Source organism: Rousettus aegyptiacus, unplaced genomic scaffold, assembly GCF_014176215.1.
Source record: "Rousettus aegyptiacus isolate mRouAeg1 unplaced genomic scaffold, mRouAeg1.p scaffold_m13_p_13, whole genome shotgun sequence".
NCBI classification, from domain to species: Eukaryota; Metazoa; Chordata; class Mammalia; order Chiroptera; family Pteropodidae; genus Rousettus; species Rousettus aegyptiacus.
Window position 1 is genome coordinate 1,102,851 of NW_023416288.1, and position 19,209 is coordinate 1,122,059.

At 33.3% G+C, this 19,209-nt stretch overlaps 1 protein-coding gene across 4 annotated transcripts in view; it reads left to right on the forward strand.

The window, feature by feature from the left end:
* The window catches only part of COG5 (component of oligomeric golgi complex 5), a 275,480-nt gene that overhangs the window by 171,227 nt on the left and 85,044 nt on the right, over window positions 1–19,209 (forward strand). For all 4 annotated transcript variants that reach the window (XM_036230277.1, XM_016145849.2, XM_016145848.2 and 1 more), the window contains exons 9-10: window positions 1,865–1,977; window positions 2,227–2,304. In XM_036230277.1, the coding sequence (XP_036086170.1) occupies window positions 1,865–1,977; window positions 2,227–2,304 (191 nt within the window). The remainder of the gene's footprint in view (window positions 1–1,864; window positions 1,978–2,226; window positions 2,305–19,209) is intronic.

Sequence of the window (19,209 nt, forward strand, 5' to 3'; positions counted from 1 at the left end):
ACAGCTTGAAACAATCAGAGATTATGCTTTTCTATTTGTTATCTTGTGTCTTTACTCTCTTTTAATCAAAAACAACCCCACTGCCTTTTTTTCTTTTATGGCATTAAAATGTTTGGAGGGCCCCACAATTTGGATTTGTCTGGATTTATTTGATTGTTTCTACGTGATTACATTCAGAGTAAAGAGGCTGGTAAAGTGATGTGTATTCCCAATTACTTTATATCAAGAAGCACCAAAATTATGTTAGTCTGTCTCATAAGTGCTGATGCTAAATGAAATCTTTTGTTACTATGGTGTATGCTGGCTTACTCCTTGTAAAAGTACTCTCCTTTTGTAATTAGTAACTTGTGGTGCATATTTGAGATCATGTGAATATCCTGTTTATTGTAACATTTCTTCCAGTATTTAGGTATCCAACGATAATCTTTCCATCAAATAGTTTCAAAATGGTGATTTTTTTCTTATTCTATCATTTTGTCTGCATTTATTAACTTAATACCTTTTTCTAAATAGTAATTTCCATTTTTTTAAACATGATTTTTCACTATGAAAAATCATTATTTTTTCATTATTTTTTATTTTTATTTTTTTTAATTTTCTAAAATTTTTAAATATATTTTTTAAGGCGAGGCAACCCTTGGTTGACCTCATAGATTGCAAGGACCTTCTCAGCTTACAATCCCTCATTTTTTAATTTTTTATTTTACTTACTTATTTATTTTTTTAATACCTACAGCACCTGGTCTTCCTAGGTGGTCTCCCATCCAAGAACTAACCAGATCCGCCCCGACTCTGCTTAGCTTCCCTGATCAGACGGAATTGGGATTGTTCAGGGTAGCATGGCTGTAGACCATTAAATATTTTTTTAATCAGTGTTTTGATTGACTGCCCACTCTAGTCAAGTTCTTGTGTTCATTAACAAATCTCCATTCATCTTTGAACACTTCCTTTGCTCTCTGGCACAATTTACATTAGGCTCACTGTGTGTTCAGTGCTCCAGATATGGATGGAATCACACTTTTCTACAATAAGCCCTGGTTTCATTTATTGGGAAATGATGCATAGAATTAAAATTATGCTCATTTCTATTGAGTCATTGTTTCTCTATTCTTTTAGTGAACAGAATTATACCTTTAATCCCCTTTACATATTTGTATCTTTATTCTGTTTATAGTGAGACCCTTCATTTGCTCTATTTTAAAATATACCTGAACTAGTTTCAGATTAGTAAATCAGTACTTTGTCCAGTAACAAGCCTGTTAAGTAAAGTGCACTATTTCTTTGTAATTATTTTTGCCCCTAAAATATCTTACTGAGGTCAGAGTTCTGTAATTAAAAATTACTAAAATTATTTGTTTTCTTCTGTGTGGTTTTACATTATCAATTTGAAGTACAATTTAGTTTATTCGTGTCTATATTTGTTTGTATTTAATTTTAGAGTTTGCTTTTTTTTTGCTGTTTTAAAATTTAAATTTATTTTGAAATATGTAAAACATTTGTATGGCTCATAAAGACTCACTGCTTCTATCCCCTGGTGGTTTGTTCTACACTCACTTCCTCTCCCCATTTTAGGAAACCATGTTCATCAAATTGTGTGTGTGCATGTGTGTGTGTGTGTATGTGTGTGTGTGTGTGTGTGAGAGAGAGAGAGAGAGAGAGAGAGAGAGAGATGCACCTATGTGAGAGTGAGAAAGAGAAATCTTATTGCCCTTTCTTAAACACAAAAGGCTGATTCTTTTTCATATCACTCATAAATTATTTCTTAAAGAACTTCTGATTTTTTAGCCTGTATCTGCTTTTTATAATACACAGTTTGTTATCATTGGAAATTTCTATTTTTTATATTTGTCACTCATATAAACAGGGGGACCTGGTCGATCTACCATGCCAATCCCAGGAAACACTGCAGCTTTTCGTGCTTCCCTTTGGACCAATATGGAGAAACTTGTGGATCATATTTGTACAGTTTGTAGACAGGTAAATATTTTAGAGAGTGAAGAAAACATTAATTATGGATTATCCTTATTATTTTGAGTTGTGTGAACGTGGGCAGATTCTTTAAATTTCTGAGCATTTAAAATAACTGCTTTAGCTAATTATCATGTATGGAAAGGCTCTGGCAAAATGCTGTTTTTCTTTCCTTGCGATTTCTAGTGCCTATGCTTTACACTTGTTCCATTTAAAAATATCGAATTGTATACACTATCTCTCTCTTCCCCTTTTTAGGTACAACACCTACAAAAAGTATTAGCCAAGAAGAGAGATCCTGTTTCTCATATTTGTTTCATCGAAGAAGTAGTTAAGGTATATTTAAACAAAAATATTTTTATCTCTTTATTGAAAAATGAAAGAAGATGATAAGCCAGTGTTGTTTGTGTTTCTCTCTTGCTGTGAGGCTACATGTCAAATATAATAAGGCAATAAGTATATTTCTTGACAACCATAAATTTTCTTTTGTTTATTGAGTAGATTCTAGTACTAATACTATTTATTAACTAATCTTTGTTTATTTGTTTACTGAGTAGATTTGTTTATTGAGTAGATTCTAGTACTAATACTATTTATTAACTAATCTTTGAAATGCGTATTAGTAATTTCCCATTTTCTGTCATTTAATGGTTTATTATCAATGTTTTTCGAAGTTCCATTAGAGAATAAGATGAAAATTTTTGGTAAATAAGAGATTTAATTAGTAGTTTATAAAATCTTATAGTCTTCATTGAAGATGGTAGGATTCATTCCGTTGTTAATTTTTCCTAGAGCACATTGCTATATTCATTTTCCATATTTAAACTAAATGTATTGGGGTAACACTTTAATAATAAAGTTGTATAGATTCCAACTGTACAGTTCTGTAATACATCATCTGTATATTGCATGTGTGTCACCATACAAAGTTAAATCTCCTTATGTCCATGTATATTTGACCCCTTTTACCCTTTTCTACCTGACCCTCTTTCCCTCTGGTAATGGACTAAGCTGTTGTCTGTGTCTGAGTTTTTGTTTGTCTTGTTTTTGGTTGCTTTCAGTTTTATATCCCATGTTTCAGTGAAATCATATGGTTTTCAACTTTTTCTGTCTGACTTTTTTCTCTTAGCACGATAATCTCAAGATCCATCTATGTTGTCTCAAATGGCAGTATTTCATCTTTTCTTACAGCTGAGAAATATTGTATTGTACCACAAGAATTAACATATGACCCAGCAATCCCTCTACTGGGTATCTGCCCCCAAAATATGAAAATATTTATCCCTACAGATATATGCACCCTTGTGTTCATTGCAGCATTATTCACGGTGGCCAAGATAGTTTCCATATTCTGAAATCTCTCTTCTGTCATCCACTGATCAGCTGGCCTCATGAGCTATAAGAATTTTTTCTGTGCATAGAAATCCCAGACTCTAACATTTTATTTACTCATTTTTATATGTTTTTGATAATGATTCATAGAATGATTATTCATCATTAACTATTAATACCTAGGACTTCAAAGAAAAATTTTCTCTTTAAGTTTCCATTGTTCTGGTATAGGTAGTTTTCTTTGTAGTTCAGAATTTTAAATATTTCATATGTCGTGTTGGAGATTTTCAAAACTGTCTTCAAGTTTAGCGATTCATAGCACTCAGCATTTAGTCATGATCATATATATTGAAAGTATATAAAGCAATATCAGCAAAGGGAAAAAGTGCATAGGGTGAAGTCCAGAGGAAACCAGGTGCAGGCTTCCCTCCAACTCTCTTTAACAGAGTTAGACAGGATACCCTTAATTTCTCTGCCAGTAAGTTGAGACATTATGCATGAAATGTTGTCTTCCAGGGAACCTCATTTTGAGTCTAAAAGTCCAGGATTTCTATCAGAGGTCAGTAACTGCCTAGCACATGCTAAAATTCTAGACTCCCAAAAGAAAAGCAGGTGTTCAACACAAACCACATTATTTAGATACAAACACTTTAGTTACAGTGAGCACTTCTGTCAGTAAGAGAATCATGAGGATATTCTTAGACTCCAAGTTCCAGATGCCAGGCAAGAACCACACTTGTAAGCAGTCATTTTTAACTAAAGCATTCTCAGATCTACTATGTTAACTCTTTTCTGCGCATAGATTTATGTTAGTATATACCTACTTACTTTAACCTGCTTCATATTTGGCTTTTAATTGTGTGAAAGAAACAATAGATGCTTTTGTCAGTTTGTAAAGTCATCAGTTGTTTCCCTTTACTAGTAAATGGGGTTACTAATATCAAGTCTTCATTTTTATAGGTGAACAACTAACTACACTTGAAGTGTTATCATTCATTCCTTCTGATTTTGGTCAACTTTCTACCCAAATTAATTAATTTAGTGTTTATATGGAGTACCTTCATTTCAAGCTTTTACTATCTAATCTTTTGTTTATGTTTTATTTTTTAATAGTTTAATTAATATTCTGCTAACAACATTAGAACAATTGTAATGAAACCATTATATTTAAGAAAATCTAAGTAAAAAATAAAAAAGGAATAGTGCCATTTAAAGAAGCTTATGTTTGTGATATCGCTTGAGCAAAGTTTCTACATTAAAAAATCACATATCATTTCCCATCAACATTTAGTTATTATCGTGAGTGGACACTGGCAACTTATGTGCATCAGGTTTTAAATGCATGTAAATTATTACTGATTTAAAAAGGATTATTAGGAATAGGGATATATGCTTTCATTTTACGCATTCTTTTCATTTACTTACAAACTTTCTTAATAAAATTAAACCAATAAAGATTGCTTTTTCAAACACTCCTCTAAAGCTTTTAAGAATATAGTTAAAAAAAGAATATAATTAAATAAGGCACACACATATTTACATTTACATGGTAATTTCAAAGTAAATTTCCATTTTAGTAGATATTTGTTATTTTAGGGTAATATTTATGGAAAAAAATTAGTCCCTCTTAGAATTCAGTTTAGTAATCTATATTCAGAAAAGACCAGTCTTTTGTGAAAAGTCTAAATTAACTTTTGACTCTACATGCTTGGGAATTCCAGGGCAAGAGAAAGGTAAAAATAACGAAAGGAGCATGTCTGTTATATATTGTAAAGATAACACACATTTCACTGTATTTACTATAATTTATTTTAGATTTTTCCTTTTATAAAGCTATATCTAAATATATTTGCTAATTTTATAATTACCATGGAATATTATCTACTTAAGGTAATGATCAGTGGCAATACAACCTTTGTAAAAAGGTTCGGATTTTTAGAATGATTTGAATCTCTAAATAATGACCCTTAAAATCTTGAGAAAATTTTAAACTTGATTAGATGATGATATATAGCTGGTATCTTGGGTCATTAAAGAGTGATATCTACATCAAGATCTCTAAATCATTTTGTACTCTCTTCTTGAGAAAAAGATTATGAACAGAATGTTCTTACACTGCAAGTTTTTGCATCTTCAAGATTTTTTAGAAGGGTTCGTGGGGTCCTGATATTGAATGTTCTTTCTTTAGTGGTTTAGCCTTTTAAACCTATGAGTATATTTTTTAAAAAGTCAAAACCATGTAAATAAGATGAAACAATATTAGAATTATGCTATATGCTTCCTACAGTATCTGTTCAGAAACTAATGCTTTTTTCCTAGGGAGATCATTTCTAGCAAATATCTTTTTAAAATTGGAATCTATAAAAAGGATTTTTAAAAATATTTATGTATTAAATTTTTGTAAGCAGTAATCCTTATTTTGAAATTCAGTGGAAGCTAAATTAATAAATACTTTCTCTTTGGTTTATAATATGGAATATAAACAAAGTTACACTATTAATTTCATATCAATAGAAAAAGTAAGAATCCATTTCCCAATTTTCTTTGTTTTTAAACCATTTGATTCTAATGCTTTTTGTATTTTACTATAAACTGATGGAATTTCCATATTTGATTTCTTCTTGCTAACTTATTTCTACAAAAATATTTATTTGGCATTTTTTTTTGTTAAAGAATTTCTGTAATCTTTTTGTTGCAGTTCAATACCTATAAATTTTAAAAAATTAATTGTCTTTTTTATAACAGCTTTAGGTTTATAAAAAAACTTGAGCAGAAAGTACATGTTATTTATGTCATCATAACATCTATTATGCATTATGTAAAATATGGAACCATACAATACAATGAGCTAACCCTAACATAAACTATGGACTTTAGTTAATAATAATATATTAATAATGGTTTAATTGTAAGAAATGCACCATACCAATGCAAGATGCATAATGCATTATGCAAATACATAGTTATGTATCCACCATTATCATATCATATAAAATAGGGTTAGTAAGTTTCACTTCCCTAGAAATCCCTTATGCTGTATTCATTTTCTTCCACTTTTCTCATTTACTCCTGACAACTGTTGATCTTTTTACTGTCTTTATAATTTTGCCTTTTTTCAGAATATCATGTAATTCGAATCATACCAGTTATACTACAGTTAGGTTTGTAAAAAACCTGCTAAACTGTCTTTCAACATGACCATATCATTTTGCATTTCCACTAGCAAAGCAACAGTGTTCCTGTTGCTCCACATTCTCACCAGTTAGTTTTGATATTGTGTTTTGGATTTTAGCTATTCTAATAGGTATGTAGTGGTATCTCATTGTTTTAATTTGTACTTCCCTATAGATTTTTTAAAAATTAAAAATATCTTCATTATCTAAGGTTCTAAGATTTTATCTATAGGAATAAAGGCTTGCATGATCATTATTTAATAATATTTATCTGCTATAATCAATGCAGCTGCTTAAAATGGTTTAAAATATTCTAATTTTTTTTTCATATATAAGATTAAATATAATTTTTAAGCATCTGCAAAGCCAAATCTTAAAAGTCTTCTTTCTAAATACCTATTTAAAGAATGTCGAAGGCAGGTTAGTACAGTGATTAAGAACTGGGGCTTTCTACCTTGGTGTCAGAGCTCAGTGTTCCTCCATTGATTATGCAACCTTGGGTAGGTACTGTAATTTTTCAGAACATCAAATATCAATGAGGATGGTAATATTACCTAAAGAACTGAGGTCTTTTGAGGGAAAATGAGATCATGCAATCTTAATTCAAAGACTGGTTCAGTAATTTGCTATTATAATTATTATTTAAATCTTGCCATGTGAGAAAGTTGTTTTTATTTAACAGTTCTAAAACATAATATGCATGTACATTAACTCATGCAGAGTATCAGGAATTTAAATTAAGAAATTATGCTTCCTTAAATAAGACAGTATCAAGGATTTATTGTGACTGTGTCATGATTGTATATTTTAGTTTACTAAGGAATGATGGGTTTATAATCTAATATTCAGTAATTTTTTAGAAAAAATAAAAGAATGATTTTCCTTAGTTCTAGTCTGTGAGAACTTGTGAGAATTGTTAAATCATTTATACTCTTTTATTAGGCAAAAAAAAAATAGGTTTACGTTAAAAATCTTAGTTTTGAAGTTAATATTGCCCAAACTGCCTTAGTGTTAGTAAGATATTTGATTCTAAATGATAGGAAGAACTATACATATTAATATTCAGAGTCTAACCTTAAGAACTTTCAAGAAGAGAAAAAAATTTACATGATGTTAGTTTATGTAATACTTTATTAGTTCAGAAGGTGTTGCAGTAGATGTTTATCATGTTATAAAGAATACATCAAAAATAGGACGGGAAGATAGTGGACTAGATAAAAGCAGGGATCATCTCCTTCCAGGACTGCATTGAAAGTACAACCAAATTATAAAATAATCAATGTGGAGAATCACTTAAAGTCCAGCTGATCATAACACCTACATCCGATAATATAAAGGAGCCGATAAAAGAGGCAAAGTCCCTAATAGAGCTGGATCCGCACCCGTGGTGCAGGTGGGTCACCAGGAAGGGAGAGCAAGACTTCAGAGGCTCTTTTAAGGAGAGAGGGGTCCTGGTCTCATCTGGGGGCTCCCCAACCCAGGGTCCCAGCCCAGGAAAGAGGAGACTCCAATAACTTTGACTGTAGTATGTAGTAACTAGAGGGGATTCCGGCTGTCTGGGTGAGAAGGAAGGCGACTGAGCCCCTAGACATCCCTTTGAAGGACTGGTGCAAAGGTTTTCTGACCTGCGGACACTCACCTGGGACATTAGCAGTGAGTCTGAGGCTCACGCAGGATTCATTCTGAAAAAGTCTCCATTACCTGGAGTCAGAAAGAGGGCTGGAAAGGCAGCCACCATTGTGCCTTAGTCTGGCCCCACACCAGCTTGATTGTGCAGATCCCTGCCACAGAGCCATTAGGAGAAGCTGATCTGAGGGGATCAGCCCACCCCACCTAACCTGCAGACTACCAGGTGCAGTTGTTTATGGTTGGATGCCAAGCCCTGAGCTGAGTAATTCAGAGTGAAGTACTCACAGCAGGGTGGCCATTGTTGTGAGCAGTGTTTCTAATCCCAGCAATGGCCAGCAATGTGAGTCCCATTTCAGAGATAAAGTCAGGCAGATCGCTGCTGCCAACACAAACTTGGGCAGATATCAGGGACTTGTGGGCCAGTCCCAGATAGCAGTGAGTCTTGCTGTGATCTGGATCATTTGTGGGCACTTACAATAATTACCAAATTTCCAGCAAGACTGAGGCTGTTGTGATCTGACAGCCACTGTCTCTCTGAGACCCCACCCCACCCAACCTGCAGACCGTCGGGGGCACTGTTCTTGGCTTGCTGCCAAGGTCAGCTCCCAGTGATTCAGGACCAAGTGTTCACAGCTGGGTGGCCATCCTTGTGAATGCCTTTCCAATCACAGCAAAAGCGGCCAGCCCCCTAAGCTAAATTTCCATTTCCAGTAGGTGACCAGTGCTATGAGCTGCATTTCAATAGAAAACATGGTGGAATGAGAGACATCTCCATATCTCTCCCCTTGAAACAGCAATAAGCTGAACACCTAAAACTCAACAAAAAGCACCCAAACTGCAAACCAGCACCTCTGAGTGTGGGATCTGCACATAAGAGCTACCACAGATACTTTAAGGCATTATATAAAGCAGGAATCCAATAGCCTTAGATGCTACCTTCTGGAAACCAAAAGAAAAACACCTTCTTTACAACAGACTACAGACAGACCTTTATATAATAAACCTTTCTGGAAAACAGCAGAATACACTTCCATTAACGCCCAGGTGGAGAAATAGTCCATTAAACACCATGAACAACCAAGATGACAAGGCATCTCAGAAAGAAAGAGAAAAATCTCCAGAACATAAGTTTATAGACATAGAAATACATGACTTATGTGACAGTGAATTTAGGATGGTACTTCTGAAAAAACTCAATGAGATCCAAAACAACTCAAATCAACAATTTCAGAAATTGAAAAAAGAAACAGATGAGCAGAGCAAGGAAATTGAAATCCTCAAAAGGCCCAAATAGAACTTGTGGAGATGAAGAACACGCTGCAGGAGTTGAAAAATGAAATAGCAAGCTTGGGAAATAGAGTTGACCAAATGGAGGAAAGGATCAGTGATATCAAAGACAGAAATCTAGAAATGCATCAGAAAAAAGAAGACAGAAACCAAAGAGCGAAAAATAATGAAAGAGAAATACAAGAACTAGCTGATACCATCAGGACAGGAAACGTAAGAATAATAGGCATTATCAAAGGCGAGGAAGAGAGGAGCAGGGACTAGAAAGCATTTTCAGACAAATAGTGGATGAGAATTTCCCAAATCTAAGGAATGAGCTGGAGCTTGGAATTCAAGAAATCAACAGACCACCCAATTATCTCAACACAGAAAGGCCTTCACCAAGACACATTGTATTAAAGTTATTAAAAATCAATGCCAAAGATAGAATTCTCAAGGTAGCCAGGGAGAAGAAAACGGTAACATATAAAGGTAAACCCATTAGATTATCATTGGACTTTTCAGCACAAACCATACAATCCAGAAAGGAATGGAATCAAATATTTAAACTAATTAGTGAAAGGAACTACCAGCTAAGAATAATGTAGCCAGCTAAGCTCTCTTTTAGATATGAAGGAAAAATTAAGACCTTTCCAGACACACAAAAAGTGAGGGAATTCTCCATTACGAGGCCTTTACTACAGGAAATACTGAAAGGGGTCAGCTCACCTAAAACCAAATAACAATAACAACAGAACTAAATAATTAGGAGTAAAGTGACTATCAGGCAAACAGAAGCAGAGTGCAACAATTACTAAGAACAGGACATTACTGCTTAAATAATAAGCGAATTGTTATAACAAGGTAGTAATGAACATTCAACATACATAGGGACAAATTGAGACAACAGTAACCCAAAAGGGGATGATTCAAAGATTGAAATTCTCAGGGGGAACTGGATTATCTCCAGGCACATGCAGAAGAAAATCCACAAGCTTTTATATATAACTATCTTTTATTATTCATAATGGTAACCACACACCAAAGATTCAGAGCTGAAGTATATAACATAATACAAGAAGAACCAGAGGCAAAACCCACAAAAGCCAACCAAAATAAAGAAAACAAAAACACAAGGACGAGGAAGCAATGGAAACACCGAGCTACCAGAAAGCAAAAGATAAAATGACTATAAGAAGACCTCACATTTCAATAATCACCCTAAATGTGGATGGGCCGAACTCACCAATAAAAAGGCACAGAGTTAAAGAATGGATCAAAAAACAAAACCCAAACATATGCTGTGCCTCCAGGAGACACATCTCAGCTCCAAAGACAAATATAGACTCAAAGTGAAAGGGTGGAAAATGATATTTCAAGTAAATGGCATTCAGAGAAAAGTGGTAGTAGTGGTGCTAATATCAGCCTAAATAGACTTCAAAATAAAAAAGGTAAAGAAAGATACTGAGGGACACTTCATAATGATAAAGGGAATCATGCACCAAGAAGACATAACACTTATTAACCAATCAGGGAGCCCTGAAATATGTAAAACAGTTACTAGAAGAACTAAATGAAGAAACAGATCAAAACACTATCGTAGTAGAGGATCTAAATACCCCACTGTCGGATATGGACAGATCATTCAAACAGAAAATCAATAAGGAAATAACATCTTTAAATGACACATTAGACCATCTGGACATAATGGACATTTACAGAGCCTTCCATCCCAAAACAGCTGCTTATACATGTTTCTCTAGTGCACATGGAGCATTCTCAAGAATTGGCCATGTACTGGGACACAGAGACAGCCTCAACAAATATAAGTGTTGAAACTATACCAACTATATTGTGTGATCATAATGCTTTGAAAATAGAGATCAAATGCAGAAAGAAATCAGGAAGAACCACAAATACATGCAGATTAAACAACATGCTACTGAAGAATTACTGGGTCAGAGAAGAAATAAAAAGAGAGGTCAAGAGATACATAGAAATGAATGATAAAGATAATACAACATATAAAAACTTTTGGAATGTGGCAAAAGCAGTCATAAGAGGAAAATTCATATCATTACAGACCTATCTCCAAAAACAAGAACAAGTCCAAATAAACAACCTAATGCTTCATCTTAAAAACTAGAAAAGGAAGAACAAATGAGGCCTGAAGTCAGCAGAAGGAAATAAATTGTCAAAATTAGAGCAGAAATAAATGAAATTGAAAACAAACAAACAAACAAAAAACAATAGAAAAAATAAATACAACAAGGAACTGGTTCTTTGAGAAGATTAATAAAATTGACAACCCCCCAGCTAGACTCACTAAGGAAAAAGAGAAAGGACACAAATAAACAAAATCAGGGATGAAAGAAGGGAAATTATGACTGACATCACAGAAATACAAAGGATCATACAAGAATACTACGAAAAAATATAACAATTTTAATTGCCTAGAAGAAGTGGAGCAGTACTTAGAAAAATACCATCTTCTTACACTTAAGAAGATCTGGAAAATCTAAATAGGCCGATCAACAATATGGAAATTGAAACAATCATCAAAAACCTACCAGAAAGTAAAGGTCCAGGACCAGATGGCTTCACCAGTGAATTCTACCAAACATTCAAAGATTTAATACCTATTCTCCTCAAACTCTTTTAAATAATCAAAGAGGAGGCAATACTTCCCAACTCATTTTATGAGGCCAGTATTACCCTGATATTGAAACTTGGTAAAGATAACACAAAAAAAGAAAACTGCAGACCAATATCTCTCATGAACACAGCTGCAAAAACCCTAAATAAGGTACTAGTGAATCAAATACAGCAACATATTAAAAAGATTATATACCAAGATCAAGTAGGCTTCATCCCAGGGACACAGGGATCAGCATATGCAAATCGATTAATGTGATATACCACATAAACAAATTAAAAAATAAAAATCATGTGATCATATCAATAGATACAGAAAAAGCCTTTGACAAGATACAGCATCTATTTATGATCAAAGCACTTAACAAAATTACCTTAACATAATAAAGGCCGTCTATGACAAGTCTTTTGCCAACATTATACTTAATGGTGAAAATTAAATACCTTCTCTCTAAGATCAGGAACAAGACAAGGCTGTCCACTGTCGCCTCTCTTACTCAGTGTAACATTAGAGGTTCTAGGGAGTGCAATCAGACAAGAGAAAGATATAAAAGTCATCTATATAAAAGGAAGTGAAGAAGTTAAACTGTCACTATTTGCAGATGATGTGATTCTCTATATAGAAAACCCTGAAGACTCCACAAGAACACTACTAGAAACACTAAGCAAATACAGTAAAGTTTCTAGTTACAAAATCAATGCTCAAAATTTCATAGCATTCCTATACTCTAACAACCAGTGTCAGAAAAAGAATCGAAAAAATAACACCTTTTGCAATTGCAACAAAAATAATAAAATACCTAGGAATAAATTTAACGAAACACGGGGAGGACCTATATAATGAAAACTACAAGACTCTATTAAAAGCAATTGAAGAAGATACAAAGAAATGGAAAGATATTCTGTGTTCTTGGAGTGGAAGAATCAACATAGTTAAAATGACCATATTACCCCAAGTATTATACATATTTAATACAATCCCCATCAAAATCTCATCGGCATTTTTTAAAGTAATAGAACAAAAAATCATCAGATTCATATGGAAGCACAAAAGACCCCAAATTACCAAAACCATCCTGAGAAAAAACAACGTGGCTGGAGGTATCACTCTGCCTGACTTCAAATTATACTACAAAGCGACAGTATTCAAAACTGCATGATATTGGCAGAAAATCAGATACACTGACCAGTGGAACGGAATTGAGGGTCCAGAAGTAAACCCACGTTCATATGGGCAAATAATTTTCGACAGAGAAGCCAAAAATATACAGTGGAGAAAGGAAAGCCTCTTCAATAGGTGGTGCTGGGAAAACTGGAAAGCCACTTGCAGAAGAATGAAACTGGACTGTTATCTATCACCACACACCAAAATGAACTCAAAGTGGATTAAGGACCTGAATATAAGACCGGAAGCAATAAAAAGCGGAGAAGAAAAACCATAACTCAAGGACCTTGGATTTAAAGAGGATTTTATGAATTTGACCTCAAAGGCAAGGGAAGTAAGAGCAAAAATAAACGAATGGGACTACACCAAACTAAAAAGCTTCTGCTCAGCAAAAGAAACCGTCAACAAGGTAAAGGGACAACCATCTAAATGGGAAAATATATTTGCAAGCAACGCCTCCAGTAAGGGCCTAATATCCAAAATATACAAAGAACTCATACGACTCAATACCAACAAAAAACCCCACAAACTATCCAATCAAAATATAGGCAGAGGACCTGAACAGACACTTCTCCCTAGAGGACATACAAATAGCCAACAAACACGAAAAGATGCTCAACATCACTAGCCATTAGAGAAATGTAAATCAAAACCACAATGAGATACCATCTCACACCTGGTAGGTAAACTATAATCAACAAGACAAATAATAACAAATATTGGAGAGGATGCAGAGAAAAAGGAACCCTCATACACTCCTGGTGGGACTGCAAATTGGACAGCCACTATGGGAAACAGTATGGGGATTCCTCAAAAAACTAAGGATTGATCTACCATATGATCCAGCAATCCCTCTACTGTGTTTTTATCCCAAAAACTTAAAAAATCATATCCGAAAAGATATTTGTACACCGATGTTCATAGCAGCATTATTCACAGTGGGCAGGACATGGAAGCAACCAAAGTGTCTTACAATAGATGATTGGCAAAGAAGCTGTGGTACATATACACAATGGAATATTACTCAGCAATAAGAAGAGATGAAATACAGCCATTTGCGACAGCATGGATGGGCCTTGAGATAATCATGCTAAGCGAAATAAGCCAGACAGAAAAAGTTGAAAATCACATGTTTTCACTTATATATGGGATATAAACCTAAAAGCAACAAATGAACAGGACACACAAACAGACTCATGGACGTGGAATACAAGCTAATGGTTACCAGAGGGTAAGGGGTGAGGGGAGGGGGGTACGTAGATGAGGTAAAGCGAGTCAAATATGTGATGACAGAAAGAATTCTAACTATGGGAGGTGAACACACAGTTTAAATGTATATATGCCTTACTGTTAAAGTGTACAGCTGAAACATTGGATTTCGTTAAACGATGACACCATAAAAAATAAATGAAAAGAAAAGGAAAGAAAAGACACTTAAACTGAACTCTGGAGAAGGTACAGGGTTTAAAAGCTGATAACTGAGACAGACCACTAAAGAATTTGTGTGGTTGAATCTTTGATCTCAGTGGTGTGTGATGTGAAATAGGCTAGGACACATAGGCCATAAAGGTACTTTCTAAGTAAAGATAAGGGATAATAATACTTTACTATATCAGTCAAATAGATATTAAGTCAAATCCCAGTTCTGCTACTTTCTATATAATTCTAAAAATATCACATTTTCTCTCTGAACTTTTTTTTCCTCTCCAGAAAGGGACTAAGAATGTCCTCTTATAATATTGTTCCATTCATTCTTTCAGTAAGTATTGTGTGCCTTTTATGTCCTTGTCACATTCTTGATGCTGAAATTACAGTGGTAAAAATGACAAAATGGGGACTCTGCTGTCATGGAGCTTACTTTCTAGTGGTTATTGTAAAGTTTAAATGAGATAACATCCAGTAGTGCCTGTTACATAATGGACATTCAGAAAAAGTTAATTCCTCAGCCAGGGTTCATATGCATTCCAGAGTAAGGACACTTTGGGTTCTTTTCTGATTAACTTAAAAATACATACTCTATGGTTTTGCATTTTTAAGTGACTTGTGACTATGAAGGAAAAAAGTAGGTAGATTATCTGGGAACCCATGTTTTCTTCAAAAGGGCATGTCTAGGAGTTAGAATTTTCTTGTTTACTTTGGTATTTCTAAAGAGCCTTGAAGAATTTCTATTTCTAAATATCTATTTCAGTAATTCTGTGGAGTTACAAAGATGATTTGCCTCAGAGGAATTAAAGTAAATTATAGGAATAAATAATGACACACCCAAAAGAAATAGAAGAAAAATCCTCTAGAGAAGATAAAAGCAAACAAAAATAATCTGCAGAACAAACACAGAAAACAGAGGAGACACAAAGCATAAAATTAGATGATAAAAGCAAGAACAACCTATTAGAGATTTGCCTATCTGTGTTTATTAGGTAAATATATATGGTTTATATTTTTTATTATAAGACAAAATAATGTTTAAAATTAAAATTCATGTTATTTGTAAAATTCATATCCAAAAACAAATGACAAAATTAAATGGATTGACAAATATTTCTCAAGTGAAAGTTATAGTGACTATTAATTTCAGATGAAACAAGACAAATAATGGTATACAAAATAAAGAGGGTCACACAAACTTTCTATTACTAATTTCTTCAGCAAATGATAATGAAAATACTGGTTATCCATGTGCAAAAGAAAGAAATTGGACCCTTACCTTCCATCTACAAACATTAATTCAGAGTAAATTAAAAAATACCGGTTATCTATGTGCAAAAGAAAGAAATTGGACCCTTACCTTCCATTGTACAAACATTAATTCAGAATAAATTAAAGCCCTAAATGCGAGACCTAAAATTTAAAACTCCTAAAAGATAACATAGTTGAAAAGCTTTATGACATTGGATTTGGTGTTGATTTTGTAGATGTTACTGCAAAATCACAGGTAACAAAAGCAAAAGTCGACAACTGCGACTACATCAAACTTCAAAACTTCTGTGTGACAAAGGAAGCAGTCAACAGAGTGAGAAGGCAACCTGCAAAATGGGAGACAATATTTGTAAGCCATATTTATGATAAGGGGTCATGTCAAGGATATATAAAGAATCTTACAACTCAACAACAGAAACAACTTGATAAAAAAATATGTAAAGGGCTCGAGTAGTTATTTCTCCAAAGAAGACATACAAATGGCTAAGAAGTATGTGAAAAGATGACCAACATCACTAATCATCAGGAAATCTAAATTAAAAAAAGATACAACCTTGCACTCATTAGGATGACAAATAAAAATAATAAAACAAGTATTGGTGAGGATGTCCAGAAATTGGAATGCATGTACACTGTTAATAGAAATGTAAAATGGTGCAGCTGCTAAGAAACGTATGGAGGTTCCTCAAAAAATAGACTTATCATGTGATTCAGCAATCTCACTTCTGGAGATAAACATCCAAAGGAATTGAAAAGAGAATTTTGAAGAGATTTGCCTATCCATGTTTATTGCAGCATTATTCATAATAGCCAAGAAATAAAAGCAATCCTGGTGTTCATCAATGCATGAATGGATAAAGAAAGTGTGAAATACACACACACACACACAATGAAATATTATTCCACCATAAAAAAGGAAATTCTGTCACATGGATGAAAGTTGAAAACATCATACTAAATGAAATGAGCCAATCACAAAACAAATATTGTATGATTCCAGTTATATGAGGTATCTAAGTAGTCACACTCTTGAAAACAGAAAGTAGGTAAATGATTGCCCGAGGCTAGGGGTAGAAAGTAAAGGAGAGTTGTTCAACAGGTCCAGTTGTAACTCGATTTCCGAGGGGGATTGGTTCCAGGACACACATCTCCCATACCAAAATTTGCAGATGCCCAAGTCCCTTGTATAAAATAGCATTATATTTACATATAACCTATGCACATCCTCCCATATACTTTATTATCTTTTTTTAAGTTGTTCTTTTTTATGGCGACATTGGTTAACAAAATCTAATAAGTTCCAGCTGTACACTTTAACAGTAAGGCATATATATATTTACACTGTATGTTCACCTTCCATAGTTAGAATTCTTTCTCTCGCCACATATTTGACCCCCTTTACCCCATCTACCTTCCGCTCCCTCTCCACCCCGCCCCGCTCCCCACCCTCTGTCTCCCATGTACTTTGAATCATCTCTAGATTACTTAGGATACCTAATATAATGTAAATGCTTGTAAATATTTGTTACATTGTATTGTTTAGGGAATAATTACAAGAAAAAAAAAGTCTACCTTTTCAATATAGGTAGCCTTTATAGACTTAATACATAGTACATGTCACTAACAATGTAACTTTTTTCTCTGAATATTTTTTTGATCCGCAGTTGGTTGAATCTATAGATGTAGAGGTCCAACTGTACAGAGTTTCAGTTTTAGGAGATGAAAAAGTTCTAGAGATCTGTTGAACAAACTGCATATAGTTAACACAACTATACTCTTTAAAATGGTTAAGATGGGAAATTTTGTTTTTTACCACTCTTAGAAGACAAGAATCATTTTTTGCATTGTTTTCTATGAGTTTAAAAAATATGAGCACTAGGCATTAAGTATTTTATTAATTTAATTAAAGGGTATTAATTACCTTTTATTCACTTAGCTATAAATTGTTTTACTAGAGACTGGGCTATTATATTAATAGATTTCCTAACATTAAATGATACTTATATTGCTGACATAAATCCTATGTGTTTAGGCAGATAATTCAAATAATTACTTTAATGCACTGTTGAAATCACTTTGTTTTCATATTTGAGAATTTTCTATTTGATTTTTAAGCAAGATTGACCTATTTTCTTTTTTAAGTGTGTGAGTTGCGCACGCGCGCATTTGTGTGTAGGTATGTACAGTCATCAAATTTTCCACATCTTAGAGGGAAAGCTTTCAGTTTTTTATCATTATGATGTTAGTTGTGGACAGTATATAACCTTTATTATGTTACAGTAATTTCCTTTCATTCCTAGTGTGTTGAATGGTTTTATCAGGAAAGGTGTTGAATTTATCCAGTGCTTTTTTGTGCATCAGTTGAGATAATCATGGGGTTTTTGTTCTTTATTCCATTAATGTGGCATATTGTAATAATTCTTTAATATGATAAAACACTTTAAATTAAGTACACGGTATACAATATACATATTATGTAAAACCTTGGGAATCTGAATCTCCTTATCATTGCATAAGAAATTAACAATTATTTGAATTGCTTTGGTCATGGTATACAATACCCAAAATTCAAAGCAAAACACTTATTTTTTAAAACAGAAACAAATTAAAATGAAAATAGAAGTATGAATTGATATAAAAGTGAGAAATCAGTATTTTTCATTACTTAATTTATAACCTTGAAAATTAGAATTTCTTTCAGACAATATGACAATAGTCATATTTGAACATTAGACAAATTTTAGTTATATTATTAGGATGAACCATATGAAATTGTAATTTTTGTCAAAAATAGAATATTGACAATTTGATATTGTACAGCACATGTGTAGAAGTACCTTAAAAGTACTTGATAAAATTTCTTGAAGTGTAATTCTGTTTTAACAGTATTAAAGTACTATGTTTTTAACAAATGATACTTTAGTGTTATCTTTTTTTAGTAATCATTTTCTAAAACATGTATCCAAAGTTGAATGAAAAAAATATCATACTAAGCTAAGTAGTAGTAATTCCTCTGACTTTTAAAAAATAAAATGATATCTATATTTCAGGCACTTCTCTTTTGTAATTGGTGAATTATATGTTGGTGGTCATTCTTGGGTTAAGCATGCTTTGTTCATTATTTTGGTCCAGTCATGGAAATTGCCTTCTGTACCAGAGTCATAATGATAGTAATTATAATAACTTTCATTCACTGAGGGTTTATAATATATTAGGAACTGTCCCAAGGCTTTACTTTTATAGACTTCTTAAATCTTCATAATAGTCTTGCGATGTAGGTACTGTTATCATTTCCATTTTGCAGATAGGAAGGAGGCACAGAAT